The 22,560-nt window shown below is 38.8% G+C and overlaps 1 protein-coding gene across 4 annotated transcripts in view; it reads right to left on the bottom strand.

Annotated features, from left to right (window-relative positions):
* CNOT10 (CCR4-NOT transcription complex subunit 10) overlaps positions 1-17,912 on the bottom strand; it is a 35,400-nt gene extending 17,488 nt beyond the window's left edge. For all 4 annotated transcript variants that reach the window (XM_074900596.1, XM_074900597.1, XM_074900598.1 and 1 more), the window contains exons 1-10: positions 17,698-17,912; positions 12,282-12,373; positions 9,386-9,547; positions 8,714-8,864; positions 7,574-7,719; positions 6,632-6,718; positions 5,876-5,959; positions 4,763-4,880; positions 2,880-3,029; positions 1,536-1,738 (exon numbers count right to left, since the gene is read on the bottom strand). In XM_074900596.1, coding sequence (XP_074756697.1) covers positions 1,536-1,738; positions 2,880-3,029; positions 4,763-4,880; positions 5,876-5,959; positions 6,632-6,718; positions 7,574-7,719; positions 8,714-8,864; positions 9,386-9,547; positions 12,282-12,373; positions 17,698-17,719 — 1,215 coding nt within the window. In that variant the 5' untranslated portion in view covers positions 17,720-17,912. The remainder of the gene's footprint in view (positions 1-1,535; positions 1,739-2,879; positions 3,030-4,762; positions 4,881-5,875; positions 5,960-6,631; positions 6,719-7,573; positions 7,720-8,713; positions 8,865-9,385; positions 9,548-12,281; positions 12,374-17,697) is intronic.
* Between the last annotated feature and the right edge of the window lie 4,648 nt (positions 17,913-22,560).

Raw genomic sequence — 22,560 nt, 5'->3', positions numbered from 1 at the left:
CTTCATCGCCTCCTCTGGACCTGCACATGCTGGTCCATGTCCTGTAAATTAATTAATCAAGACCATCCCAGGAAGGAAGCGTCTCTTTAACCAAACACTTTTAGTAGTCCTCTACAAATGACTTTGCATCTTCCAATAAAGTTCTGTGACACAGTGCTGTATTTTGGTTTTAAATGAGGTTTTTAAACATCAGTCTAATCCAATAACCATATTGATTAAAGCATCATAAAAACAACCTTACTGTCTGCTAAAACAGTAGCAACATACTTTCAGTCACACCTTTTACATCATAGTATCTAGCCATGAAGTAGAGACAAAGAATCTCTACTGGATAGATGTATGTTTTCTCTTACTACTCCAGTTAGAATTTAAGCTAGAACCTCATTGTTTCAGTAGAGGTAATGCAATTCCTAGAGTCTAAACATAAAAAACCAAGATGTCCCAGTCCAAAATTTTCCAAAAGAAAAACAACCCTTCCATGTCAAATTATCAGCAACAAAAGCTATCAAAGTTGTTTCTGTGCATCAAGCTCAAAGTGAGTATCAACCCTTCAAGAGCAGCCTCAAAAACTTTCCTGCCTTGGATACTACACATGGTCACTGACTCCAATTTCACCTTGTTATTCCTGCAATACAGAAACAGAAATCCCTGGAAGTACAAGAAATTAGCAGAGATATTAAAATCTTAAGCAAGTTTAATTCTTCTGTTCACAAAAAAAAGTTACTGGTGGGTTGAGTTTTTGTTGATGTTTGTTCTCAGTATATACCATCTATTATTTTACATGGGTTTTATGTATCTATAAATATACATAAACCCCAAGATTTTGCAACCAGTATGAAATGTGGAAAGCTGAGGCATCATTAAATATCCATAAATAGTAAGTCAAACTATTAATGTTAGTATCAACATTTGAAGTAGAAAGCATTCACTAGAGAAAGAGCGTATTGCTTCCTGTTATGAAGTGATGCCTCATTAGTGAGCAATATAAATTTCTTTCCAAATAATGTCTTTGTCTTGAAATAACTTTAGAAATAAACATAAAGTAAACCATTAGATGATTTGGAGAAATCTAAGGTGCTTCAAACCAATTCAGGGTTACCCATTCAGAACGAGTTGGAATGCCAAAGGAGTGTGACAGTATATTGCCAAAACAAAACCAGGCTTAACCAGTCTCTCCAGCAAAACACTTGTAACTTTATAGAAGAGCAGCTATAACAGCCACTTACGTGCTTTTGTTTCATCTCAAGCCAATCTTTCTAATAGCTTACTCAAACTCTTCTAATTTCAGGAACGTCAATTAAACACTGGGTCTCAAGACACTGTTTCTACAGTGGTTTTCCTCCACCTGCTCCAGCTTCAGATTAAACATGCAAACACGCATATACACAAAAAAACTTAATCTGGATTTACACAAAGGTGTTGCAACATTAGGCCTCTAAAATGCATAGTTCAGATCAAGGTATTATTTCTTCCTTTCTGTAATCACATTTATTTTATAATTACAATAAAATTAAGGAATTTGCAAATCTACTTACCCCTTTATTGGCAGCAATGCAGCATTCTGCTATTCTCAGCCAAAGACGAGGGTTTGAGTGATAAACCTGGACTGCCTCAATCAGGCATTCAAAGGCAGCTAAGGGCCTCCCAATATGCAAGAGCTGAATTCCACAATTGTAGAGCAACTCATACCGTTTGTTAGTCAGTAGCGTACACATGGGTCTCCCTGAAAATTTTTTACCTGCAGAAGAGGATTACGTCATATTGGATGTGCAGCTCAGGAGAGCAGAAAACATAACGCTGGGAGGAAGGAGGAAGCTGCGGGAAACACCCAAAATTCCATTTCATTGCAGAAACTCACTAGCCTCCCTCTGTAAATAAATTCCTTCCCCAAAGCTGATATCAAAGACAAATTAACTGTATTCTTAAAGGTTGAAGTACATTAAATGCTAATCATTTATGTTCCCTGTCACTCAAGCTAAGTGTTGTGTATTTATATTGAATCCTGTATTTGTGAGAATACACATCTTCGTTACTCATATAAATTCCAGAAGAAAACTACTTTGCTGTTAAAAAGCATTAAACATTTTCTGTCTTCACACTGGTACCTAAGACTGCACTTAGGTACGGGGCCAGAGGAGGAATAGGAAAAACAGTAAAATGTATGACAGTAACTAGATTTTAAAGAAGAAATTATCACTTCATTGTGAAATCATTTATTGAGAAGATAAAAAACCCCTTAAGTATTATTAAACAGAGCAAGAAAACTTGTTATTATGTTTATTTTCTTGTCTTTTGTATACTTAAAAGTAGATGGATAGAACTAACCATAACACTAAACAATAGATAAACATTTCTCACACATGTCTTGGAATTGTTCAGTAAAAGAGTTTAAGAAACACACCACCTTCCAAATGCTAATGTAACAGTAGTGCACTCCACATTTCCTGTATCTTCCAAGTTTAAAAAAAAATAACACCCAAACAAAAAACAAACACACCCCCTCCATCCTTCAAGTCTGATGATTCTACCTACTATCACAGCAGGACTACAAGTAACATTTATAATGATAATAGGTCACGGAAACTTCATTTTGTCGTATCTCCCCACCTGATGGTCAAAGACTACAAATGAGAGAGAATTGCCCCAGCCCCACAGCACATCAAGGAAAACAGCAAAAAAAGAGAACATATTACATCATCATCTATTTCTGGCAACAGCAACTATACTCCGAAATCAAGTGACAATCAAAATTCTTACCCTCCTTATCCTGTCCTCTACAGAGAGATGGAACAGGAATTTTGCTGATAATTATTGAAAACTTCTGTTCTCTAGTTTCTTGATTCGCCCATCCCTCTTCCATCACTTCTTAGAAGTCTTACCTGGATCCGAGCTGCCCGTTCCTAGCTGTGCACATGCATTATCGTTTTCTTGCAAGGCTTTTTTAAAGTAAAAAATTCCTAAATTGTGCTTTCCCATTGCAAAGTGGATGCAGCCAAGATTGTTCCAAAACATACACCTTAAGCATTCACCTGAGAGAACAGCAAAAGACCATTTTCATGGAGTGAGAAACATCACTGAGCCCATAAAATGCTCCCACCATTCTTCTCGTAGGTCAGCATACTATGCTGGTTTATCTAACATGTTCTTCAGCAAGATGTTACTTGATTATGCAGTTATGTCCCTGCCTCATAAGCATTTGAATAATCTGTATTTCTGTATACCATTCTAGTTCTCTTGGACAGTTCACCTGAAATGAGCTATAAGCAGCCACAGCTCTCCAGATTTTGTGCAACATATTCTACAAGAGCCAGGTATAAAGGCAATCTGACAGTTTGCAAGTTGCAGTAAGTTCACCCAGAGGTTTTCATAGAACTTACCATGCAAGCACTTCCAGTTTTCTAACAGATGGCTCTTGTAAAACAGAAATTCTCAAATTATGTTACTTGCTTAAGTTTTATAAAATAAACAAATACGTCAACCTAACCATACAAGCAGGAAATGCACTCTCCTTCCTAACTATATCATGTTCAGGTAACACTGTAAGAAGTTCCTTCTAAATAAGGACAGAAAATTAAAACTTTTGACTTATCTGCTGGTAACTGAAGCTTTACAGGGTTACCATTGACAAAAAAGAAAAAAACCCACACCCTAAAAATCTAGACAACCAAGAAATAGACTATTAACAAATTAACTAAACATTATTTTAATCATAATTTAGCAAGACTATTAAGCAAACATTCTACTGTGCAAAAAAGCCAGTGCAAAAGGTATATGAAAGTAAATCTTATGTTAATGATAACTTTAAGCATACAAACTCTCAGAAAGGCAAGTTACAGTAAATTCTAAATCAAGTGTCAAAATATGCCAGAATAGGCATTATGACAAATATTTTGAATGTCTTCTATAAAACTTATCTTAAAGAATAAGTTTAAAAAATTTACTCAGTCAACTCTGCAACTTCTATCACCCAATTGCAATCTGTGCAGCAATATCTACTAGATAAAAGATCTTACAGCATAAAAAGTTAATAAGAGTGCTATCACAAAAACAGCATTGAACATAGAAAAGAAATTCGGTAGTGTAAAACAAGTATTTTTTTAAATCCTAACTCTCTACGGACACAAGTTTCTTCTCTGTATTTTTCAACTGATGTTTTAAATAGTCAACTAAAATCTCAATATATTTAAATAACACTGTATACAGTGAGTGTATATATACACAGCATATATATTTATAGTATACAACTTTTATATCTAAAAAATTACACACATTTACGTGCTGTTATATTTCTGTGCATGTCTATACACATATACTTTCTAGATAGAAAAGTAACTTAAAATGGCATACAACTGAAGTCAAACTTTAATCCTTCATGAAACATTTACATTTCCCCCACAATCATCATTACAACTGCTAGAGTCTCCTCTACAAGTACAATCTGAAATCTCATTTCTAGACCTTTTGCTTCAAGTCTTGATTTAGAGACCCAAGTATGAGCCTTGCAAATACTACATTTACACCTTCACAAATACGTTTTCATAGACAAACACTGCATTATTTAGAAGAACATTCAATGAAAAACACAACAGCATTACATGAAAGAGCACAACAGGAAACATGAAAACAAATCCAGCATATAAACCCATGACATTCAGGGCCTACTCCCTTAAGTAATCATTAATATGCTTAAAATTAATAGGACTACTCATTGATATTATACTACACACTTAAGTACTTGCAGGATTAAGGTTTTCTATTTTACCTGTTTTCATGAAGCCTGGATGTTCAGCAATGTTTGCACTGTTTAAAAGTTTGACCGCTTTACGATAATTGCCCCTCAAATATTCAAAATTGCTCTTAAGAAAGAGAGAAGGAGCTGACTGTGAAGGAGAAAACAATAATTAATTATCTCATGATTTCTACTGTTACTGTTAAATCACTCCACAAACAGCTTGTCTCTGCTGCCATTTTAAAATACATGGGCTTAGGCCCTAATACTTTCAAGAAGCAGTATTTCTTTTGTTGAGCCAATGATTAATACTTACCTCTTCTGAACTACAAAACTACGCATACTCTTTTTACTGCTCTAAAACCCAACATTATTCTAGAGAACTCTGTCATGGCAATGGCTAAGTGCAGAGGATCTCCTTTTGTTTAAGAGGGTCTTTCTCCAACCTGTCTTCTAGTACACTCCTCCCCACGCTTCCCTCCCTGCAGAGTTCAACAACCTCCTCCTGGGCTGTGATCTTCCTGGTCTGTCAACAGAGACCTCATGATGCAGAAGGATTTCTGTCAAACTAGCAGCTATTGAGACTGGCAACAAAAAGGAAGTGCTCTCCTCCCATTCCCTGCTCCTCAGTTAATGTAGAATTTATCTGGGATGGTGGACGTAATTCTGAGTTGAGAACTCCCATATAAAAAAAGAAACTGCTTTCTAGCAAGAGGTAAGCTTCCAAAAAATTTCAACAAAAAGAAAAGGTCCAAAAAATTGTATCCCAGAATTGATCTTTTGTGAACTGGGTTAAACCACTGCTAACATCAGAAGCTTGTAATACTCTTAACATTTATAGTAGACTAAAACTTGCTTCGCACTGCTTAAATTATAAAGCAAACTGAATCTGTTTATTATCTGTTTCAGTGTTATATTGGTTTAATTAACATTAAAGTGCATTTTTCTGAGCAACTGAGAACAGTGCCAATAAGAAAATTCTACTTTAATTATGCTTGCAGAAAAGATATTACAAACTCAAGTGACTACATTATTTCAGACATCCATCCGCAATAAGACCTTTCTTTGTAAAGGAAGTTGAGAAACTAAGTTTTAAGATAGAGAACAGATCTAGATTAGAAAAACAATAGCCTTGAGAATACTTACATTCCCAGCTGTATTCATAACAGACTTGATCTCCCTTTTGCATGCTTTTAGTGACTTCATCTGGATATAGGCTCTCACCTTATACTGTTAAAAAATTAAATTTGTTAAATAGAAACCAGTAACTTGTACAGGTTTGCAAGATGAACTGTATCTAGCTGTTCAAAAAGTCTTCCTAAAAAAGAAATTCTATTTAGACTTTCAACAACTTACAGGCTTCATATTTACAGTAAGCAGATGCACATTTTGTTCAATGGTCAGCAGCTACTCCATATTCAAACAAAGATATTAGCACTTAAAATGACAAGCTAAATAAAATAAACTAACCTCTTACTCCCAGACATGTACCTACTAAACTGAAAATGCCAGTAAGTGAATGATGATAGAGAAGCGTTTTGTTTCTTCATATATTTTTCCATAGAACGGTACAGTGAAATAAAAATTCAGCTGATTTAGACTGTTGGAGGTCTAACACAAAGTCAGTGCAGCTAACTTAATTTTAAAAAAAGCTAACAATTTTAAAAATTATAAACTGCAGAGACTAAAATAAGGGGGGTTTTGTGTCAGGTCAATTTTTTCTGTACACGGATCTTACAAAAAAGGAAGATTTAGATAAATTCATCCTTTTGTTTTACAACATGAAAATCAAGGAGAGACAGAGTATCACAATTCATGCTGAACTAGAGTTGAAGCAGATGGCACTTGGTTTTAAGAAAAACTTCACTAATGTTCTTGTATAAATAATATGCAGACACTTACCTGATGTATCTTAGATTTAGCAACTTCTATTAAAGCTCCACTTTCAGCTTTTTGATTCGAGGAATCTTTATTTGTATTATTACCTGACTATCAAACAAATAAAGAGAATTAGTCACCTTTTAAATTTAGTTTACAGATTTTTTCATAGCTATTTTTATCAATCTCACATGAAGAAAAGAAAAAAAGCGTTTAACAGTCAAAAAGTGCACGTGCCACCAAACAACTTTATCAAAATTCATGAACAACTACACCAGCCCATGAAGAGCAGAATTCTCTATTAATATTAGTGTTATGCTATGTTGCTCTACAGTTGAGGTATTTTAAGAGTTGTCTCACACAGAAGGATGGTATGCACATTCTAGAGTCTCTCTAATATTTCCTTCAGTAAAATTACTATATACTTAAAGTTAAAATGTTAGTTACCTTAAGCGTGATATTCCATTAACAGAAAAAGACTGAAGTGTTTTCACTTCCAAGCCACTCATTCTACTGATTTTTCCAAAGAACACATACAAAAGATTCCATTTGAAAGTATGCCTCATACTTTCAGCTACTGTGTAACAAAGATGTTTGATTTCCAATACTACGGTATGCAATTGTAATTCCTGACACTGACTTCCCTTTCAAACTTAGGGTCTCCTATAGTCATAATCCAAGACAAACAAGGAAACCTGTGTATATCTGACCCTGAAAACAACTGTTTTTCCAACTTAAAAAACAATTCTTAGCTCCTTAGGAGTAAGAGAAAAGGGTGAAAGAGAGGGAATAAGCAGCTTCTGTATATGTTAACTCAGTTACTAACATGTATAAGTTGCTGTCTGAAGATACATGTGATCTAACATAGTTTTATAATTTAAAAGTACTTTAGAAGAGCAATTTTGGATTGAGATAAAGCATACTTCTGGCAAAGACTTTGTGCCATTCATATGATTTTAAGCGTACCTCATTTTTTCCATTCTTGCTGTTATTGTTGCCCTGTGAAATCATTTTTTCCAGAACAGCAAGCAGATGCAAGGCTTTCTCAGCTTGGTAAGTTAGCAGGTATAAGTCTACAAGCAAGAAGCACACAGCCTGGGCAAACTTTTCTTCTGTATGAAACAAAGTAGCGAAAATTATTTTACAGCTCTAATACCAATCCCTCCAAACATGACTGAAGAAAAAAATTTACTATGAAGTGCATCTACGCACTATGAGAAAAATCAATATATTGCATAAGAATAAAAACCCCACAGACATCTACACAATATAGATAAGCACATATACTAAAAAACAAAGGTAATTCATTCAAACAGCATCAGCATAAAACATAGACTAAGGACAGCTCAACAAGTATTTTGTGTTTATAGATTCTGAGAATTGGTTTAAGCACCAAAGATCCAGTGTCTAAATAGACAGATGGAGCCATATGCACATGTAGAATCCCACAGAACGTGAAAAGACTCTACACAAACACATTTCTGTTTGGCTGGTTTCACAGAGTAAGTCCCAAATAGGCATATTGAAAACTTGAAGGAATTGAAGCAGAAAAATGGTATCATTTACTTAATTTACTAAGACACACACATACACCCCTCAGCCTTGTCACCTCTGAAGTTCAATGAAGATTATGGAGTTATTTCATACAAATATGGCAATTCCACTACACAGGGTGCCATAGCTCATAAAAGATGGAAAGTTTATATTCCGATGAGCACATACCATTACCCATGACCTAATGCAAGTACTTGAAAATGTGAGTGCCCTGGCAAATAGACACCCACCCATGAAGTTGTCTGATGACTCAAAATACCATATTTTAAATAATTTGATTAGCTTTGACATCTGATTTACATAGATACCTTTTAAAGTTGTCAAAACCCCATTTTCAGTTTCATTGTATTTGTCTGCTAAATATCTCTGGAGTATCTTCCACTCAAATTCAATTGTTGTCCTTAGTATAAGTAAAACATACTCTTCATTCCAAAACCTACCTACTGCTTTAGAACTCTATTAGGCAAATTACAAATCACTTGTCTGATAGTGAGAAAGACTGAATGATCTTTCTGTAGTTATTGCATGAAAAAACCCCTTCTGTCTACATACCAAAAGGCTCTATAAATTGGTACAGCTTCTCCCCAACTGATATAGCTTCAGTATACTGACGCAGGTGATACAAAATAACAGCTTGATTGTAGTACAACATACTATTTTCAACATCATCTAAACCATCCATTTCTTCAACAACAGAGTGAACCTGAAAAAAACCCACTCATTTCATTAAACTTTCAATACCTATGATTTTAAAGTGTCAAATATTTTAAAAAATATTCCAAAGGTATTAATCCATCTAAAGATAGATCAGTAAGAGTTATAAGCTAATAAATGTGATTGTTGTTCCACACAAATCCAGCAAAAAAATTACAATGAAATAGAAAGCTGTCAATTGAGTGGTAAAGTTACATTTCACTTTTTTTATTTCACAAACTATTTCAGATTAAGGAACTTCCTATTGAAAGAACATAGCAGGTATTCCTATGGTTATAATCTCTAAAACTTTTCAGCTTCAGATCAATTTCAACAATAACTAAAACCATAAACGATAAAACCAGTTTCCTAAATGATTAAAGAGACTCAGGTTTAAAATAATGTTATTTTCTTATTCTTTTATTAAATCTAGGGGACAAGAGGCAGAAGTTTTATTCCTATTTCACTGGAAGATCTCACCACCATTAATAATACTCAAAATCAAGCACCATGTCAATATATTTGCATTACCTGGTTCTTCAGCTGGTTGAGAGTTTGTCTCAAATTATCTGTTGTAGTCTGGTTACTTTTACAGAACTCGGCAACAGCAGTATTCAAAGTTATTTTGTAGTCATCTTTGTTTATGTCTTGAAGAGTATTTAGGTGTTGTAAACAAGTATCATAGTTTCCAGCCTGGAAATTGCACACATATCAGAAACATGCATTAGAAGATACAAAGTTTAAAAGAACAAGCTACAAAGTTTTAATGAAAGCAACTTCTGTAAGTTTAGAGAGCAAAGGAGTATGTCTTTCATCACAGCAAGTGAAGTAAACTAAACATGTAACATACATACTTCATTATTTATGCAGATTAATATGTATGAGAAGTAAATTTAAAAGTTGCAGTCACATGCAAACTTCAAAAAGAATTTTATGGGGGAAGGATAAAGTCCACTATAAACAGATGTTTCCAAGAAAAGTGTTATTCTAGTTTCTCTTCAGTGCATTGAGTTGTGAGATTCTTTCTTTCTTCAGTTTTCATAATCTTTCCCCATCACACTGAGGGGCTGCAGCTGCTTACATAATCCCAGCTCATCACTCTATGTTTATTCTTCACGTCATCTGGAGAGACTGTGAGTTTAGTGTGTGGAAGTTGGCTTAAAACAGGTTGAAGAAAGAGGGTGTCACTTTCCCCAGTACAGGTTTAAATAATATTTTTACAAGTTTTAGCTGTCAAATGAAGTATTCAATCACCTATGTATGCCCAAACTGAAACTAGGACCCAAGCACGATGCTCCTCCGAGGTGCGATTTAAACAACCTTGAGCATAAGCAAGGACTTTAGAATGGCTCACCTGCTTTCAGTTTTAGTCTTTTCTGTGTTTGTGCGGGAGAAATTTCGCTGCATTGAAGAATGAAAGAGAACCCCAGACTCTTTCAATTATGTTAAGCCTAAATGATCCTTCAGTCTCTGCTGTTCAATTCCTATACAGGAATAATCACCTCCACCTCTTCCATATGAAGGCTACTTCCAATCTGGTCAGATAAGCAAATTCGTTTCCATCTCTGTCAATGCTTCACAATCAAAAGCTATGCTCTTGAGTACCACGATCACTCTCCACTTCCTCCTCCTTTGTAAGTGCTGTTCCATGGAGCTTCTCCTGGGATGCTGCCTAACTTCCTCTATTAAGGGAAGAATTAGAACAGAGAAAGGCTCTGTGGTCCTTCTGCTCTTCCCAAGAAAGTTGCCATTCTGTGGCTACTCTCAACAGAACCATCCCAGTTCCTTCAGTCTCCTGTGAAGGCATACTTACACAGTTTACAGAGAGGTGGAGCAGGACATTGACACGCTGTATTTCCACAACTCTAAGTATCAACAGCATGGATTTCCTAGTGATCATGTCCATAAACAGAGGGACTTGCAACCCAACTGCTGACATCCTTCTTAATTGAAACTGTTATCTCCCAGTGATTTTCTTCATATGTTCACACTCAGAGCTTCTCTTCAACAGGAGTAGCTTTCAGATCACAGCAACAAGGTTTCTAACCACGCTTGGACTAAAAACCTTGAACCCTTAAATGCTCAGCTTATTTTATGATGTTTTTCCTCAGCTAACAGTCTTTTACTCCATCCTGCTAGACAGAATAGAGAATACACTATACAATTTTACAGTAATTCTATCAAGACTGAAATTGGAAGCGCAATATGATAAGGCAGCATGCAAGGCAGTCCACAAAGCTATTTACAGCAACTCAGTAGCAAGCAAAATTGACAAAAGAAGGCACCAGATTAATTCTGCTCACATCTGTCACCACCTCACAACTTCATGAATTTAGCAAGTTCTTAAAGCAAGAAAAAAAAATAATCGTGAGATAAACAAGATACACTGGACCAGTATAGAACTGAGGATGAAGTCATCAACAGATCAAGAGTATTTAAGGCATGTAGATCTGTGGGCAAGGTGGAAAACAGACAACCCTTTCATGTGCCTTCTGTTCTCAGGATCAAATGCCAATAAGCAAAGTTATTGTAAAAGAGTAATTGAGCTAGAAAGCACTCAAGATGACATCCATGAACAACATCAGCTGTAGTCAGTTTAAGGACCATGTAACTACACACCTCATGTAACAAAACAGACAAAATAGAAGTAATGAGTGAAACATACAGGCAGGAATGTTAAAGGACAGGATTTTAATTCTTCCCCTGATCTACTTAACACATCCAAAACTGAATTATGCAAGGCATTGTGGAGATCGAGAGACAACAATTAAAAGGAAAAGCAATTACACTTCCTGTCACTTGCCACACTAAATAAAATTAGGAGACAATACAAAGAAAGAAGTCAACAGAAAGGCCTGATAACTGAATTTTAATACACAAAAAAGTCTTCCACAAAACAGGTAGTAAATACCGCCTGTAGGTATGATGTGTTGAAGAATATGTTTTAATGTAAACTGACAGAACAGTATAAAATGCTTTTTGTGAAAGAATATAGCAAGATAATAAAACAAAAAAAGGGTTGGTTACTGTTTTTTAAATAAATGTGTGCCTTTAAGCTCTTTAATACAATATTTTTAGCTTGAAGCAACCAACTCTTCAGAGAGATCCTGCATTTCCAACATTGATACAGCACAGCAGCCTGCTACTTCAAATTAACTCATTATACATCTTTTCAGGCTACTAAGTTTTGAGAATCAAGATTAAAGGTACTCTTGCACACTTCATTAAAGCATCATCCTCTTCAGTCTTCTCACACCATAGCAGACAGAAGATGCATGTGCTGGCTTTGTAACAACTGTGCTACTTTTGATATAATATTCTGTTAATACATTTGCAATTGTACTAAGAAAACAGGAAAAATAATGATATAAGCCCATTTAGCAGTCATGTGGTAGATCAGAAACCTCAGAGTTTGACTTTGTCTTACCAGAAAAGCTTGTAATGCACTGCTTGACAATTCCTTTTCCTGATCTGTAATCCCAGAAGTACCCACTCCTTCATGTTTCTCAGTACCTTGATCTGTAAAGTGGACAGAAGATTACAAGAAGGTTTGCAAATGTGATGACAGCTATTCAGCTTAAAAACGCTGTTTCAAGATTGTTTTGCCAGTACAAGTAACTTTCCAGATAACTGCAGTACTGTCTTCCTACTACACTAAAATATCTCAATTTATCCTATACTTCTACTGAATTCCTCTCCGTAAAATGTAAATGGAATAATCCTACCTAAATTACTGTGCTCAATCAATAACCAAAGTCCTGTAAGTTAATTGACAATGTATACACTTTAGATTTATCTTTAAAACTGCAACTGCATACTAGGATTGTCTTTATTTGCACAAAAATTAGCAGTGAAGGCTACACATCATAAAATAAGTACCACACTGGGTTAGATGAGAAACCCATGCATCCTGTATGCTGCTTCCTAAACAGCACACAAGGAATGCTTTAGGGAACAACATAAACAAACAAGAGCAAAGACTGGAACTTCCACCCAGCTCCCTGCTTTGGAAGAGTATGTTCCCATAAATAAGAGACTGCAACTGAACCATCATTGTTAATAATCAGTGACAGACCTGATATTTTTAAAAACTCTCTACACTTTTATACTCTTCAGTATAATCCATCAAAATGCTATCTAGTGATTAGACTGCAAGACACAAGCAAATGCTGCCTATCCACTTTTTCAACCTCACTCCCAATCTCGCAGATCTTTCTTTGAATCATCTCTCTTCCCAGGTGAGGAGAACAGTTTATTCCGCATCTTCCTCACATGTTTTTCCCAGAATCTTCTCCAGTTCTATTACATCCTTTTCCAGATTAAGACAAGAACAGCATGCAGCAATTATGATGGTGGTCCCTTTGAGCATTTATATAGCAATATAATAAGGTTTCAATTGTCTTTCATTTCTTTTACATAGAATTCCTAACGTTTTACCTTTCAGTCACTACTGAGCATGTTTTTCAGAGTCTACGGAACCCTTTTGTCATCACGTAATTAACAATTCTGTGAAGTTGCTTTAAAAACCAGTATAGATATTCCATGTCAAAGAAGCTGAAAAAACCCCACCAAACCTTTCCTTGTACTGAACACAGGCTACTGGAGGAAAAAAAAATTCAACCCAAACTACGACACAACCACCATACCAGACAGCTTATTTCTAGCAGCATTAACTCCTATGCTGGAACATGCAAACATCATTTAATGTTTCTGAAACAAAGACTTTATAAACCAGCAATGGTTTCCACTTTTGCAGAAAACTATTTCTTCAATTTTGCAGCGGAAGCTTTGTTCTAACCTACCTTTTGCTATCTTAATAGGCTAGGTAGCCTTTGTAAAGTCAGTGTCTTCTTGCTCTTCCCTAGAATTCATAGATGTAATGCAAACTCTGATGATTTTGTTTTCACTTTGAACAAATGAAAACACTTATCTGTGAGCTCCACTGCAAAATCCATTCCCCATCATTACCAATATACCTGGATCGTCTGCTACTGACTATGAAAATTTACAAATATAAGACAAACAACAACAATAAGGGGCAATCAAACCTCAGAAGATTCACCAATTAGGATCTACAGTAGGAATAAAGCAAACTTAGTAATCTATTCATAGTTTGTCCTTGTTGCTGGCGAGATAGCAAGATCCCTTCCATTGTCTTATGCAACTGAGCAAGAACTGTAAATATTTTATTGTAACTCATTCTGCTTCAACATGCCAATGAAGTTGAGATGTTAATATTTTAACAATCGTACACCTGCAAGTTACAAAGTTACACTGTGATTTAGACAAAATTCAGGCCTCTGCACTTTCAGTACTCTGGAGGGATGGAGCCTCAGGGGACTACAAACTACACACACCTGCAGCAACATCTGAGGGTGCATAACGCACTGATCAACACCACTTAGCACTGCCTCTTTCTTGAGAAAGAAAATTCAAACACAAAAAAGCTCAGAAAATTTTTGATGCACCAAGGTTTTCCACAGCAGAAGAGGAAAGGAAGAAGCACCTCTCCTTCAAGCTAAATATAGACTAGATCTGATTCTGATTCCTGCTCTAAATCTTGTGGTTGTACAGCTGAACAGATTCAATGATCTCTAGAACAGCAGCAGATAAGGAAACACACCTTCCTTCAAACTTTCACACTAACAGTTACATTATCTGCTTTACTTGCTCAGCACGCCTTTCAGATTACGCTAGTAAAAGTAACAACAGCGTGGAGACTTGAGACTCTACAACTTTTGAAGCTGATAACACTTGGTCTGGTCAAGGGGTTCCTCACATACAGGTTTACCTAGCAGAATGCCATCAACTACTGAGTGCATTACTGATTACTGCCATCATATGCAAGTTTGTGAAACCAGCATCTCAAATGAAGGTGGGTTTATGGAAGTCTGAATCCTGAAATAAAATATCTTCAGTTAAGTGAAAGATAAACCAGAGACACTGTGTCTAAGTTGTGTAATAAAAGCACCACTTATATAGCCGTTTGATGTATTTCCTAGGGAAAAATCCAGAGAGGTCTACAAATTTCACAAGGTCTCTAAGTCTGCCAGTACATCAAAAAAGTCAAAAAGAAACTGGGGACTACTTTAAGCAAAACTAGAGCTGTCCTTTCTCCTATAAAGCCAGTTTTATGGCTGCAATCCAATCAACTGCACCTGCCATGACTTGGTAAACAAAGCAGGTTTGCAAAACCTGAACTGGAAGCTTATCGAGAAAGAATAAAACTGAAGTCCAGCTGACATAGTTCACAGCATAGCTGTTTCCTTTGAAACAAACAAACAAACCACCAAACCAAAACAACAAACTTTTGCTACTCTATACCCTTTTTGTTCAAACACACTTGAAACCTGTTAAATAAAGGTCCTTCTAATCTACCAAATCCTCTTGTTTAGTCTATGATCTACTGCTTCAGTTGACCTTTACTATTGAGAGATTTCACACAGGAGTCTGGTGCAAGATACTGAAGAGAACCCCCCAATTCCACTTAAATGGGGGAAGAAAAAAAGTACTCTTGCTCTCTTGGCTGCAAATGGTGATCAAGTGCTTGCAAATAAAATTATTATTTCCTATTTCTTGAGGCATTTGAAAAATGAAACAGGTAGGTGCATTGTTCCCTGGCAAAACACACAGGGTGCCACTTGCTGACTCAGATCTAGTGTTTTTCAGCATTCTTGCACAGCATGTGATATGGGTAACACACAACACACCAGTCACTACTGACATGCTACTCTCCATACAGAAGCTACAATTATCAGCTGAAATATCTGAAACAGTGCAGATCCTCTGCTTTACAAATGACAGGACTCAATTACTAAATTATATTTACACATGGTCCTGTTTAACTTTTCATTCTGTCCAACTTTCACAAGTACAGAGCAACTCTAATACTTGTCAGGCTAGTGTTGAGGGGCAAAAGGGGCAACCTGGAGAAGTGTGTAAAAATCAGCTGCTCAGATTTTGATCTGGAGGAAGCTGCTGCACTGAGTTTGAAGTTAAAGAAGCAAGACAGGAAATTATCTTCCTAGTTAGCAATCCTGGGGAGGAGCAGCAGAAACACTATGTCACAAAGATTTGTTTGCTTTCCACAAGGAGGCAGTTGTTCCTACTGGAGAAGTTACATCGTGGTGGACAACAGAACTTCAGAAAAACTAGCTCTGTGAGAGGAGAACAAGGAAAAGCATGATACCGCCACCTGAAAAGGAAGACTGCTCTCTCCTCATCAGCTTGCTGCCAACATCACAGAAGCAATAAGAAGCCACATCTCCTACATACACATACCCAAAGACACCTGGAGAGTGACTGCAAGCCCCACCTTTTTCACACCTGTTCTCTATCTCTGAGGTCTGCTGTTCCTGAGCTCTCTTGTTTCTAGGCCCTGTAAATTACATCTTGCATGAACTTTGCTGTTGAACACCAGAGCATCTCTGGAATTATTTTTTATTTCCAAACTCTACAGGCAGAGCGATAATCTATTCCTTGGAAGGGGAGGAATCTATCACATGACTCTTGCTCCAAAAGCATTTTGAAAGGTATGAAGACCAGCCAGAGCATTCAGCCTTCAAAAGATAATGACAGTTTGTGGTACCAAGACTATATTTTTCTATGAAGCACTGCACTACTAGTATAAACATAATAGACTTCAGTGCTATACAGTAAAAAGCAAACACCTCTCAGTGGAAAGTTATTTCTAACTAACTGCTATGAACAAGTACAGTATGTAGAATATCTTGCCGTGTTTTGGATTCATTTGGGCATATGCTTTTAAGAAAGTACAAACTGAAAAGTTCCTTCAATACTTCTGAGAACAACAATAACAAGAACATGAAAAAGTTAATGCTATTTTTTTTCCTTGAATGAGATGCTTACAGTGCTTATAAATACAGGATAGTTTAGTACTCATCATTCAGTACAGTACACTAATTTTTCCCCACAATCTTTTTCAGATACTGAGGAGTTTCATATTTAGTATCCAGAGAAAAAATGCTTAAAGTGATTTTAAATAACGCGCCCACCACATAAAACGAACTGAAAAAAAAAAGAACGCAGATCCCTCTGGCCTTCCTCCACTGCACCCTCTTCCCCATCCCCACTGAGCTGCCATCTGAGAGAAGCGACTTTTCTGCAAAGAGGACTTCTTGCATGAAGGGAGATGGACGAGCCAGTAGCTTATCAATGCTAATGAGTTACACGGCAACCGTACTTGAGATTATAGAGTGTTTATCAGAGGATGATTTATTTTTTAATCTCAGTGCTTTCTCTCTAGTGTCTTTTCAGGCACAGGTTTAGGAACGACTGATCCACTGAAACCAAAGCAGCAAGTCAGAGGGAATCAGACCGAACTCCAGAGGTTAAGTAGCAACACATTTCCCCAGCACCTTCCGAATGCCTCGGTTTAACAAATTAACCCCGAAGCTCAACTTCTGTAGCTGGCATTCAGCTCTAGGAGACACCCACCCCCGCCAATACGCCCATAACTCCCTCCCCACCGAGCCCTTCCAGGCCAGGAGGGTGCAACAGCTCAGCCCGCCTCGCAGAGGGCACGGAGAGCCCCGTCCCCACACGCCCCAATCTCGACCCGGCAGGACACAGGCCCACCGGCGAGGGGCCTCGTCGGCGCCTCACACCGGCTACACCAGCCGCCAGCTGCCGACAGTCCTGCCGCCGAGGGGGAACTACTTCCTCGGCGGAAGGAAACAGCACAAATATCAAGTAGCCGTTTCTTCTTCCGCCCGGGACGTACCGGCACTCGCCGCCTCCCAACGGGAGTGGTATCCCTCCGCAGCAGGCGGCCCAGGCCCGAGGCGGACACGGCGGGCCCCGGCGGCTCCCCTCGCACTCACCCGCCGCCTTGTCCGCCGCCATCTCCCCCGCCGCGCGGTGCGGCCGCGCAGTCAGAGCGCGCCGATAGGGCCGGGGCTCCCCGCGCCGTGCCAAGCGCTGACCGCAACACCGCCGACCGGCCCCTGTCCCCCGGGACTACTTTGCCACCGCCGCCGCCCTCCGCGCGCCGAGCCCGCCCCGCCGACTGCGCCACTCGCTCCTATTCGCCCGCCGCTTCCGGGTTCCCGGCCGCCTCGCGACGTCCGGCCGTTGCCGGGGGACCGCGCGGCTGACGTCAGGACGCCGCAGCGCTTCCCGCCCCGCCCCGGCCCGGGGCGTCGTGCAGCGGCGGCGCCATGTTGGCGGCTGTCGGCCGGCCCTGGAGAGCGGCCTGCCCTGGAGAGCGGCCCGCGGGAAGGGCGCGGGCCGTTTCTGTGTCGCTGCTTTCCGGTTCTTCCGCGACACTAAAGCGGTTGGCAAGTGCCGGCCGCTGTCTTGAATGTATTTTGTCTTTAATGCTCCGGGTCCCCTCCGGAGCAGCCAGGGAGAGTAGTGGTGACCCGGGGGCTTCCTTCGGGTGTCCCCAGCTGGTGACGAGGAAACCTTCAAAATAGTCGCTAGTTTATGTGGATTATCAGCCTCAGTACCTTCTGTGTTACTGAGGTGCTCATCGCCATAGTGGTTAACGCCGAAAAGGTGTGCCCGTGCCCGCACCCCGAATGCCTCTGCAGGTGGATGTCAGAGCACCGGCTCAGTCCCCCCGGAGAGCCGAGGAAGCCCAGTTTCACCCAGTCTAAGCTGGGGGGCACAGTAACCCTCCTCGGACTGAACACGCCAATTAGCATTTGTTACTGTTGTCCTTATCTTCGTTACTAAGGTACCAGACATGGGTTAAATAACATTGGTAGTGTAGCATCATAAATATTTAAAGAGTTTTAAATGTTCATAATGAGGTTCCTGTAAGACACCGCTTCCATGATTTTGTCATCTGTTAATACAGGAACACTTTCTCATATTACTGCTTCAGATGCGGTTCTCCAAGACTTGACCCACCCCTCATTTATTCCTGTTAAACATTGACTTTTCTCCTCGTGACAGTCAGTGTGGATACACCTGATTCTGATTAACAGATTCTGCATTACATGATTTTGACCTTGTTGCCAGGTGGACGTTTATCGAGAAAGACCTGATCTGAGGATGAAATTTGTCCTTGGGGAAGTCAATGGCAAAAGTGATTTAATGGAAGCAGGATCTTCCTGCGGTAGGCCTCCAGCTGCCGTGTTTTCCCTAACTCTGCTGTTAGGCACCTCAGAGAAATAAGGTTTGTAAGGAAAGGTGATCTTTTGTTTAACGGAGGGATACAGTTGGAAACAAAGAAACACACTTTTAAACATACCAGCGCTAAACACCTTGAAGCCATCACATCTTTTAATGAGCCAGGCCCTGCAAAATGAAAGATTCTGGAAACACTACTTCAGGAATTTCAAGAGCAGGATGATTCTTTTTATTCTGTAATTGAAATTCTGAATATTCCTGTTTATGTTTAATGACTTCCATCAATCACCACTTCTCCAATTCCTCTTCACTGAACTCTGATCTTCAGACTTGCTTTTTTATATACATAGGAGAGAATCCTGCAATCTTTTTTCACAAGTATTTTATTCCAAGTCTCTGAATTTGTTGTATCTTGTAAGAAATAGCTGCTGGCCCAGACCATTAGGCCCTATCTGTATTAGAGAATATCTGCCAATAAAGTCCTTCTAATGTGTATATATTTAGTAGTGTAAATATTTATGCATACATTTTATTTAGTTATATGTGTATTTATACACACATATATATGTGTGCGTAAAATCTATGCTGTTTTGGTAAGCATTAGACCTTATAAAGGCAAAATCCACTAGTTACCGCTAGTGTAACTGCATATTCTGACTTTTATCAAAAGCAGAAAGTCATCAAAAATCCACCCTGAGGGACAGAGCAGGAATGTCTAATGTGGACCTGATGTGAACGTATTCTCCCCCTCTCTCAGGCTCGGTAGAGTACCAAAGCAGCAGTACCTAAGCAGCAGCCTGCTTGTTCCAGAGCATGCCGCATCAAGATGGGCACCTTGCTGAATTTACTATTCCCTACTGTTGCTTTTCTTTTAACAACCTTGTCAAAGCTCATTCAGCTTCAAGTATGGCAGCCCTGGTATCCAGCTTCTTGTCTCTTCTACACCATGACATCCAGATGACAGTCACAGGACTTTGCTTGACCCATCATGCTATGATTTAACCGCAGGGCTTGTTTACCCGAGGGGTTATTACAGCAATCTTTGATATATCTTCCAGCATTGTTGTGCCATGTTCAAGGCTTGTACTTCCAACATAATTATTTTCTTCCATTTCTAAGGGGTGGACAAGGCAATCTTTGTCAGCTGGCCTTTTTTTTTTCAGTGTGGATGATTTTAAAAAACAACTTAAAATCAGATCTTTCCCCCCTTTATTAATTATCAAATCTTAATTGCTTATGTGTGTGAAGTGTACTGAAGGAAGGGAAGAGATACCTGCCCTTTATGACAGTTCAAGCACACTGTCATGCAATCAAAAACGTTGACATTTTTCCTTCCAAAATATTGTGATACACCACCTCTAAAGGCCAGGCTACATGTATGTCTAATTTGCATTCTGCCTGAGGTATAACTTGCCAAGTGAGCAGATCACAGAGTCTCTGCTCTCAGTGAGACAGGTACGCCATCTGCTGTGGAAAATACAGAATGAAATCAAATACCATTTGAGTGAATTGAAAAAAGTGTGAGAAAAAAACCACTTCTCCTAAAATATTACCTCTCCTGGAGTTTTGTTTTTTCAGGAAAGAAATTATAATTCAGGTTTTTAGTCCAAAACTTAGTTTGAAAAAGCAAACATGGTACCGAGATGGGCAGGTTTTTCTGGGTCCCTTTTGCCCATTTCTAGGCTAAATCCAAAGAAGCCAAAAGTAGCCAACTGTAATTTGTAATATGCAGGGGGAGGTGGGGAGGTGTCAGGAGGAATAAAGCATATCTGCTCAGAGAGAGAGTAGTTCCAGCATCTCATTCCTCCCCCATACAGCACCTTCTGTTAGTAGACTAGATTACATAGAAGTAGGCTGGGGTTTCCTCTCCAGTTTTGGCTTGACAAAGCAAACTTTTCAAGGCTCTTTTTTAAAATTTTTTTGCAGACTCAAAACCAGCGAGACAGCAATCTCCTACCCAGCCTTACAGCAGCAGATATAGGTAAATTCTCCACCAATCATACGAGCAAGACCTGGCTAGTAGAGGACAAAATCGGGACTTGCAACATCCCCAGTCACTGTCAGACTATGGAAAAGAGTATGGCCAGCTCCAAAGAGAACTGTGAAAGTTACAATTCTTTTGCCAGATACAACAGTATAGAAATCCCAGCAGCACTTCGTTTTCCTAGCAAATTTAAAACTACAAATCATTTAATACTTTCTCTGCTAATAGGGCTTCCAACCCCTTGCCACTCTAAAGTTTAAATGCTTGTAACCCCTAGGTGGCACTACACAATAACGTAAAGCGTGTTTAAGTACTATTTTCCCCCTACAGATGGGGTTCTTATTTTAAAATGTAAACTAGTGTAAATTTGAGTATGTTGAATGCAGCTATTAGTCTCAGCTTGGTAATCCTCTTTTTTTGAATCTGTCTCTCAAAGTCAATAAAATATACTGCTGTGAATCTTATTTAAATACAGTATTTTTGCTTTCAGAGAACTATGGAATATAATTTCCTGGGGAATTATGGTGCATCACAAACTGTTTCAGTATTTGTTCTGTCTGTGAGCAGTGAATAAACCAGCCCAGGCTGTGTTTACTTTAGCAATTCACAGGGAGCAGCTGGAGTAGATTGGCAGCCATAAACAGCTGGTGCTGAGACTCCTCACATCTCCAGCATATTCTCACAGGGATGTTATTCTGCATCAGGTGGGAAATGGCCCAGTATCACCCATCTCCATTACACATTTTGAAACTCCCTGAAGTACAGCTATCTCACAAAACTTCCTCAACCATGGGACTTCTAGGAAGCAGTAAGTTCCCCTTTCACCTGTCTCATGCAGATATGTTTCACACCAGGCTCTACTGTCTGTATAAAAACTTCCCAGGCAGAAGGAAGCCCTCTAATTTTTCTCACTCCTGCAGTTTGAGTGCCATCATTTTACTTGTTCCAGATCCTGCTCTTCACTTTGATGCTGAAACTTGCATTGCTTGGTGACGCAGGGCAGGAACATTAGCCTTCACCCTGCAGCCACAGTAGCAGTGCAGGAAAATATCTTGAGTAAGGCCTTCTTACACTTGGATTTCACGGACAAAAAAAGGCAGGCAGAGTATCTTTCTGACAGTGCTTACTGCCATGACAGCTTTGCTCACAGTCAAACAGAGATGCTGAGCCTGGGAAACAAGCTTAGACAGACAGGACCTCATCAACAATAGGATGTGGAAAGAGAAAAAGTGGGTGCAAAACTGAGAGCAGGGGAGTACCACTGAGAAACATAGAGAACAATGGAGCATAAGGGATGGGATTTAGAGGAATCATACCACAGTATCCTCAACAAATTTCTACGATTCCCCTTTTTGAAAAGAGGTGCTCATTTTTTCCTCATATTATCGTACTGATAACTCATTCACGACACCATTTACCTCCCTTTTCCCTCATTCTAGATCTGCTCTGATTTTGCTTGCATATGGTATTGTTATGTATTTTCCCTCCATTTGGCTCTCTTAATAGCACCATTATCTTCTTCTGTTAATGGGTTTAAGTCCAGGAATCACCCAAATTGTGCCATGTAAGGTTTTCCTAGGACATGAAACAAAAAATTGTTTTAGATCATCTTTGTCATTTTCCC

This window comes from Athene noctua, chromosome 2 (genome assembly GCF_965140245.1).
Source record: "Athene noctua chromosome 2, bAthNoc1.hap1.1, whole genome shotgun sequence".
Taxonomy (NCBI): domain Eukaryota; kingdom Metazoa; phylum Chordata; class Aves; order Strigiformes; family Strigidae; genus Athene; species Athene noctua.
Note: the sequence above shows the minus strand (reverse complement) of the source record. Positions and strands in the feature narration are given on the sequence as shown.